A 9429-nucleotide genomic window follows, 5' to 3' on the forward strand; every position below is an offset into this window, starting at 1 on the left:
AGGCTTAAGAGGGTGGCATTCACCTCTGCAGAGATAAGGTGAGGGATACAATCCAAAATATCACGCTCTTTAGGCCCAACACAAGGATCCTCCCTAGAAAAGAGAACAGAGAAATAATTGATTACTTCCCTAGAGATGTCTTCATGAGAAAAGATATGAATTCCATCTATTAAGACAAGGGAGGAGAGAGAGTTCCCATGCCTTCATGCCTTAACAGAGTTGTGGAAAAAGGCCGTGTTCCTATCCCCCTCCTGAAGCCACTCAATACAGGATTTTTGCTTCCAGAAAATCTCCTCCCGCAGCTCCCATTCTTCCAACTCCTTAAGAGCTAGGGACTCAGCTTCACTCATCTCAGAGTTCAACCCCTGGTCACGAATCTAACAAGTAATATTATCTAGCTTAGTTTGAGTAGCAGTCTTCTGAACATGTATATGCCCGTAGCACTATTTATTCCATCTCTTAAGCCTGTATTTCACATGTTGAAGCCTCTTACTGAAAGTATACATGGTCGTACCGTGATTAGGCATCCCCTCATACAACCAATCCACCATAAGATCAGGTAGAGACAAGTCTTTGAGCCACATCAATTGGAACTTAAAAGAGGGATTCTTTTTGACTCTGTATGGAACGATGGAAAGCTTAACAAGCCAATGATCCGATCCCCTCCAGTCAAGAATTTCAGAACTAGTGATCCACCTGTTGTCCATCCAATAACAGGAAACTAAAAATTTTTCAACCCTTTCAGAGGTAGCCTCACCACCACATCTATGATTATTCCAAGTAAAGACGCCATTAGTCGGCTTCACATCAATAAGAAGCAATGAGCCAATCATATCTCTGAGTAAATATGAGGACTGGTCCAACCTAGCTAACTCTCCTCTTTTTTCCTCTAGGCTAATAACTGCATTAAAATCACCTGCCATAATCCATGGAAGATAAGGTTCCAAGGATTAGATGAATCTAATATGGTTCCATAACTAAGATTTACCTGGAAAGTTTGTAGGAGCATAAATATTGGATAAGAGACACCTTTCTCCATTCTCAAAGCTAGTGGCAATCAAAGAAATGGATGACCGGTTGAAAATCCACCATAGTGGGGAGATTTTCCTTGGGTCCCAAAAGAAAGCCACCCCTCTTGAACTATTTAAGGCACCCACCCCCTACCAAGAGCCATGGGTCCATATATAAGCAACACAATTAGCCAATCCATCCAACGAAAGTTTAGTTTCTTGAATGAAGACCACATTAGGAGATTGGGACTCAATTAATCTATGAACAACCTTTTGTCTGGGGATGCTATTCAACCCCCTTACATTCCATGATAACACTATCATTTGTGGGGGTGAGAGAAATGAGAATCAATGGGTATCACAGACCCAGACTCAACCAAATTTTCACCAATTATCTTCGTGCTTTCTCTTGATCAGTCTTCCTACCACTTTTTGACAGTTTATCTAAAGATCCCTTTTTGAAGGGTTTCTGATGAATGCCTAGAACAAGGGGAGCCTTATTACTTTTTGCAGAATTAGATGTCCCCTTAGACCTAAGGGGGTCAGTGGCCACCAAGACTGGATACTGCAAACCCTGTGATCCACGAAGATCCCCGATATCCTAAATTAGAGGGGGCAGATCAATATCCAACCACTCAACTTGTAGATCTCCTGTAACTAGAATCTGATCCTCCCTCTACATATCTCCTTCTTCAATCTCATGCTCACTTTTGGCCTCAGAAGAGAGCATGATTGGGATGCCTTCCTCCTGAACCATGTCTCGAAGAGCCTCAAACCTATTAAAGGTGCCATCAGTTTGCCTATCCATCTAGGTTCTCTTCTTACCTTTTCCCTTATTACGAGATCTAACTTGAGTAAATACCTCACTTTCAGTAGGTCTATTAGATATTGTGGCCTTTCCTTTGTCCTCTCTAGGGGTCCCTAAAGCATCTAAGGGGCTTTATACCTAGGACATCTACGAAGAAGATGTCCATATTTGTGGCATATTCTGCATCTAAAAGGTAGGGTCTCGTAGTCCAACTGCTGAATCCAAGAAACAGATCCCATACAAATCTCTATAGAATCTGGCAACAGGTTATTTAAATTAACTTTTACAAAAATACAAGCAAAATAAACTACCTTTTGATGTCGAGTCTGTGTAGCCGATCCCATAGGTTTTCCCAGAAGCATCAAGATTAAGTGAAGAATATATTCCCTCCAGAACTTCAAAGGAAGTCTCGGTAAGTGTACCCATACCAAAACCTAAGAGGGGATTTCCTTAGTAAAGTTAAAGCTCAGGTGCCAAGGCTTGATTAATAGCCCCACCTGATTAAAGAAATAAGGGCCACCTTCAAAGGCCTTATTCCTATCTAACATGCATGAGAAGATGACCACAAAGTAATTATTAACTGCTAATAGAATTTCCATATCTCCTTCTGGGTTCCACACCCAACGAGCCCAGGAATCCAACACAGGCAATGAAAGATGAAGGCCCAAAAATTTGCAGATAAGAGCATGATTACTCCAGTACTCAATGTCCTCTGAAACCTATTCAGGTTGAATGACCAGAATTTTTCGGATCTTGACTTTTTTTAAACATCCATTATTTTTTTGTAATTGGAGATTCCCATTAGAAGAGGATTCTCCTTCCCCCGATTGGGATTTACCATTCAGAGCCCTACTACTAGCATGCAACCTTGAAGTTGACTCACCCATCACCAAATCTTCACCCAAAGGATGGGGAGAGGCAACACCAAGGTCTCCCATACACCCCAAGCCTAGATAAAGCACATAGGCAAGGAAAAATTGGGCAAGACCCCCTCAACCCCGCACTACCGTGGGTTCCCACAAAAAACTAAGCAAGGATCACCAAGAATACACTGAATCAAAACACCCTCGGCCAAAAAGGATTCATGCACGCAGAACCCCACCACACAATAGTCAACCGCAGGCATAAAATGCTAGCCACAAACCCCACTGCAAAACAGTCAACAATAAGCATAAAATGCTAGCCACGAACCAGCAGGCTAGCCCTCGCAGGGAGGAGGAGAGAACATAGGTCGGGCTAGGGCACGCAGGCCCTAGCAAACCCAAAACTGCCAATAGAAGTCCTCACATCCATCATTTTCCACCAACATCTTGAGACATTATTTCTTCAGTGGGATACTTATTATTTTCAACACAAGATGTGAGTCCATGTATATGGGGCTCATGAGTGGATTGGATAGGTGTGATAGGATCATGTGTAGGATTAGGATCATGAGGGGGATTATGAGGGATAATAGGATCTTGAGATGGATTTGGATCATGAAATGAAAATGAAGGGGTACTTTGATCTTGACTTAAAAGAGCATCATGTGGTGGAATGGAAGGAATGATTGGATCATATAGTGGGATAGGATCATATAATGGAGTGGAGGGAATGAAACCATGAGATGGAGTGATTTGATCTTGACATGGAGGAGTATTAGTGGATGGAGTGGAAGGAGGATCTTCATGAAGTGGAGGATCTATGGATGCTAACTCTTGAGATGGAATGGAATTAGTAATTTGCATGGTACATGGAATGTCTTGATCTTGATTAGGAACGGGATCATGAGATGGACTAAGAGGGATAAATGGATCTTGAGGGATAATGGAATAATGAGATGGGGAATTTCTTGGATCTAGAAGAGGTAAGGAATCCATAATGACATGCTTTGGAGGAAGGTCTTGAGATGGAATTGGGTGTATGACTTTGAGTGAGTGGATCACTTTATTTTTATTTTTGTACTTAGACAAGGTTTCTAGTGAGATAAACCTATTACACAGTGGGGATGATGTTGATTTTGGAGGATTAGGATTGTGTGGAGGTGGATGTATGGGTAGGGAATTGGGATGATGTTTTTGGACACTAAGCTCAAAGTATGTGGAATTACATGGAGGATTTGGGTTGGATGGGACATGAGGATTATAGTCTTTGAAACATGGGAGAAGAGGACATATGCCATGGAAGGTAGATTTTTGCTTTTGACTTGCTAGGCTCAAGATAGAATTCTTCAGTTCCTCAATTTCTTTGGCAACGAAATTTCCATTTGAGGAATTGTGTGGGCTATGAATGGAATCATATGTGGATGAAGGATAATGAGGTGGATTTCCCTTGTCAAAGGTAGAGGAAGAATAGAAAATGTGAGATGGATTAGGATTGGACATACAATTGTGAGGATTGATTTGATATGGGGTTTGTGCTGGAGGTGTGACTCCATATTGCCTTTGAAGGTCCCCAACCATTTAGTTAAGCCAATTCTTATCCATTGAGATTATATGAGGAGTGGTGAGAGATTTGATGAGAAATGAAATATGAACTTGAGACTAGGAGCAATTTTGGACTTTTTGTTGACTTGATTTGAATTGGATTTGACTTGATATTGATATTGATATTGATATTGATTTGATTTGATATTGGATGAAGGTTTGATATAAATTTGATGTAAATAAAAAACCTTATGATATTGCAAACAAGTGCATGTTGGATTTGAATTAAAGTCCAAGGTTTTACGATGGTGCTCCTAAGTCAAAAGTAGAAGATTTTATGAAAATTGAATTAGAAGAATATTTGAATAGATGAAGAAAGATTGATCAATTTTGGATTGAATATGTAAATGGATTTGAATTAGGAATTGATTAGAAAGGAATGAATTTGACAAGGGATTGGATTAAGAATCATGAGGATGAATCATTGAATGAAGGAATTGGATCTTGATGTGGATTATGAACCGTGATGAGGATGAAGATTATGGATTTGATTAAATGATTAAGAAAATGAGAAAATGATTTGGAAGAATAGAGATGATTAAGACTTTGAGGAATGATTTGAATGATTAAAACAAGAGATGCCTGATGGTGATGAATTTGATGGATAGAAGTGATGGGGAAAATAAGAGCCTCTTTTTGTTATTTTTTGTTTTTGTTTTTTTTTTTTTGAAATATTTTTTTTTTTTGAATTTTTATGATGTTTTTGGATTTTTTTTGAAACATAACATGCAAAACATACAACGAAATATCTACAAGACAAGTTTACATGGTTTGTGTCCCCTTCAAATGGGGAGGTTTTTTTTGAACATTGAAGCATGTAGATCATGCTAACAATCCTATAAGGCTTTGACTAGGATATACAAGCTCAACTAGGGGTGTCCTCAATATATGCAAGGTATATGAGGCTCAAATCTATAGATGAAAGAAAATAATGCCACACAGCCGAGAGGAGACAGTAACCCAAATCTCTACCTTCACTTCCCAAAGGTATAAAGTTCTTTGGGGCTTAGCCAAGAGTGACAAGATTTTTCTTCTAAGAGAGGTGTCTTTCAATTCACCTCCCAATATTTATACTTAACCAGAATGCTAGAGTTGAGGTCATCCCAATGGGTGATGAAATCCCTAAGCAAGCCTCCTAAAAAATGTAAAACAAGACCACTTATTTCTTGTGCACTCAAGATCACTGGAAGACATGAGAGGAGTGAATATGTAAGTGGTCTTGGATTTAAAAGACACTTGTTCTTTCCCAATGAAGCTTTAGGTTTTGTAATCTACTCTTGAAGACACTCATGTTTAAGCATGCATTATTCTTTCCAACTTGACAACATTGTCAACATAATAAAAAGTGAGGATTCGTCAACAAAAGTAAATCAATCGTGAACATAAGCAATTTTTTGAAAATGAAACCAATTCCTTTAAGTCATTCAAGATTGAGTGAGTTTATTTTAAGCACCAAATCCAAATATTTCATAGCAAGCTTCATTGATCTTAGGCATTCAAGAGTGTATTTTCTATCTAAACATTCATTCCAATAAAAGCATGTTAATTTCCTTACGACATTCAAGATTGTGTTTGACTAACCTAAACATGCATTCCAATGAAAAACTTATTCATTTCTTAATGACATTCAAGAGTGTGTTTTAACAACATTCATCCAAATGAAAGGTTTTTTTCAATTGATTATGCATTCAAGATTGGATTTGCTTGTTTTATGTTTAGCCATTCAAGAGTGTGTTTGATTTATCCCATTAAGTGAAACATTCATTGAAAGACAAATGGTTCAACATTCAAGTTTATTCCCAAGAGAAATAAAACATTAAGCAAAACCTATAAGAAAACATGGTTAAGTGTTTCTAAAATGCTCCAATCTGCAAGAAAAAACAAACTTGATTAGCCTCACAAGAAAAACTTCAAAATGAAGGCTTTACTATGGAAAAATTTATTTTAATTTTTTTGATTATTTTTTTTTATACGTAAATAAGCTTAGAATGACCCCAATCCTATGGAACCACCAAAAGTCAAAATTTGATTTATACTCTTAAAAATAAAATAAAATTTGCAAACGATAGAATGCAGACAGAGACGACAAAGCATAGAGATGATAGAATAACATAGATGACCGAATTAAAAAAAAGTTTGATATGCCTGTTACTTACACTTATAGATTGCAGATAATAGAGTAGAGATCAGAGATGCCAAAACATGCAGATGACAGAACTCGAAGACGATAAAACTCATAGATGACAAAACTAAGAGTCGCTGAAAAATTGCAGACACCAAAATAGAGGGTTATCAAAAAAGCGTAGACGACAAAACAGAAGGTTGCCAAAAAAGCATGGATGATAGTCTACAATGGAGATGCCAGTTCAGAGGCGGAGATGATAGTTTATAAAAAATATTGATTTTCGGCCGCCTACAATGCAGACGATAAAATAATGACGGTCGCCCACAACGCAGATGACAAAATAATGAAATTGCAGAGATGACAGTCTATAACTCAGAGACAACAAAACTACGAAGATGAAAAAATAAAATTTAAAAGAAAAAAATTACATAGGTAGAGACGCCAAACTGTAGAGACAACAATATGCAGAAATGCCAAAATGCGAAGATGACAATCTACGGAGACAACGAATCGTTTGCGGAAATGACACTACGTCCTAATGGAGGCAACAGTGTGCAATTTTTTACCAAAAATGTGGTATTTTTGACTAATTTTTCAAATGGTAAAGAGATGTGGGTCCCACCCGGCATGCCAAAATATACACAAGAAAACTTGCCTATTGAAAGCAAGAGAAAATAAGAAAATGTTAGCTACAATAGATATACCAAGCATTCAAAATCAAATTAAATATAACTAACACTTGCTTGAGTTTTGCAACTCAAAGCAACCAAAAAACCAAGTCCTCAAGCAACCTCAAACAACTCAACAAAGGCACCCATGAGAGGCTTTGTTGATGTGTTTAGATTGGAGGGATGTTGATATGCTCTCCCAAAACACAACTATGGTGAATCTCTTGATAGAAAAATACAAGTATGATAATGATCCTATGCTAAATGAATGAAGAACACCTCAAACAATGGCTATGGAAGCAACCATGCTTGAGAGCATTCAAGGATATGGAGGTGGAAATGCAAGAAAGAAACTAATCTAATATGCAAGTGAAATAAGAATGAAATTGTAAGAAACAAGCTAATCTAACAATTCAAATGCGATGAAAACTATCAACTACCAAAGGTCAGTATGCAACATGAAAAACCACTAACAAGCTCAAATGAAAAACTAGCATGATAACAATGCACATGAGGCAGATGTAAAATTCTTGAGACAAGAACTCTATTTATAGGCTTGAGAGAGGCCTTGGTGAGGTGGCATCTATTTGGCATCCACATAGGTGCCACAAGGGAGACATGTATGCAAGTCATGCAAGTGGTCAACATTCAAAGTTTGCTCACACATGTGTGAGAAAACTTGAAGGAAGGAGTGGGGGACAAAGGTGTAAGAGGTGTGGAAGGCATGAGGAGTGTGGAAAGTGTGAGGGTTCCTCACACATGTGTGAGCACACACTTAGGATTAAAATAGGTTTTAGCAAGGTGTTTAAGGTAATTAATTGGGATTAAGATGTGAGTAGGCTTAGAAGGATGAAAGTGATGGGTGTAGACTAGGTTTAAGATTAAATTAAATAGGATTTAATATAATCAAGGTTTAGAGAATTTAATGGAGATAGAGGGAATTAAATAAATGAGATTTATTTAAAAGGGAATTTATGGGGGGATCATGCATTAAATAAATTTAATACATTAGGGATGAAAGTATTTAAATTAAATTTAAATACATTAAGAAAGTGAATTTATTTAATTAAATAAGTATAAGAATATGACAAATATAATTAATTAATTAATAAATAATCATAATGTCAAAGGAAATATTAAATAAATTAATATAGTATTTAGGACAATTTTAAGTGTCTACAGTAAGAAACAAGGATAGGCTTGTGTGCAAAGGATATTGATAGCAAGAAGGAATACACTATGAGGAGACATGCTCCTTTAGCTAGAATGGAAGTAGTAAGAAAATTCTTGGCATATGCAACAAACAATAAATTCAAAGTGTATCAGATGGATGTAAAATCAACTTTCCCTAGAATGGAGAACTTGAAGAAGAGGTATACATTGAGTAGTCAGATAGTTTCCCTCTGACTGAAGACAGAGATATGGTATACATATTGAAGAAAACTCTATATGGACTAAAGAAAGCACCTAGAACCTAGTATTCAAGGTTGGATGAGTATTTAACAAAACTTGGATTTGTGAAAGGTACGACAAATAGCAACTTGTATTTGAGAGAAATTGAGAATGGTTTGTCAGTAATAGTAATATTTGTTGATGACATAATTTTTGGAGGTAATGATAAAGTAAGTGATAAGTTTTCGAAAGAAATGATGAATGAGTTTGAGATGGGAATGATAGAAGAAATGAAATTTTTCCTAGGGTTGTATATTGTGCATAATAGTGATGACATTTTCATTTCACAAGCCAAATACTTGAATGATTGGTTGAAGAGATTTGGATTGGAAAGTTTTAAGCCTATAGGTACACCTATGATAATTGGTCACATGTTATCTAGCAAGGATGAGCCACCTACTGTTGAGCAGAAGAAGTACATATCCATGATTAGAGGTTTGCAATATCTGACTCATACTAGACTAGATATAGCAAATGCAGTTGGGATTGTAGCCAGATTTCAAGTTAATCCTAAGGAATATCACAATGTAGCAGTAAAAAGGATATTCAAATATTTGAAGAGGACATATGATTATAGAATATGGTATGATAGATTGAGTGATTTCACTCTATGTGCATATAATGATGTAGATTGTGCAGACAATATGGATGATAGAAAGAGCACCAGTGATGAAGCATTTTTCATTGGAGGAAGATTGGTTTCTTGGCTAAGCAAGAAACAAGATTGTATTTCACAAAGTATGGCTAAGGAAGAGTATGTTGCAGTAGTAAACAACTATAATCAAGTCATGTGGATGAAACAGATGTTGAAAGATATTGGGATTGAGTTTATATAACCTATTATCATATGCTATAATCACACAAGTACAGTAAGTATGTCTAAGAATCTTATGTTGCATTG

The 9429-nt window shown here is 36.9% G+C and overlaps 1 protein-coding gene across 1 annotated transcript; it reads right to left on the reverse strand.

The window, feature by feature from the left end:
• Positions 1–203: 203 nt before the first annotated feature.
• Positions 204–923, reverse strand: LOC149537137 (uncharacterized). The gene is made up of 2 exons (XM_089806410.1): positions 477–923; positions 204–377 (listed from the first exon to the last, which is right to left on the reverse strand). Exons 1-2 carry the CDS (start codon positions 921–923, stop codon positions 204–206), a joined length of 621 nt encoding a protein of 206 aa, XP_089662536.1.
• Positions 924–9429: the final 8506 nt, after the last annotated feature.

Source organism: Cupressus sempervirens, chromosome 10 (assembly GCF_028749045.1).
Source record: "Cupressus sempervirens isolate cs-2001-9-10 chromosome 10, ASM2874904v1, whole genome shotgun sequence".
Taxonomy (NCBI): Eukaryota; Viridiplantae; Streptophyta; class Pinopsida; order Cupressales; family Cupressaceae; genus Cupressus; species Cupressus sempervirens.

Bases quoted from the DNA above. Each gene is read 5' to 3' on its own strand.
- LOC149537137 (XM_089806410.1), bottom strand. From the start codon at position 923: ATGGCAGGTGATTTTAATGCAGTTATTAGCCTAGAGGAAAAAAGAGGA. The intron at 378-476 runs GTGAAATACAGG...ATTACTTGTTAG, and splicing joins TCAGTAAGAGGCTTCAACAT to ATTCGTGACCAGGGGTTGAA.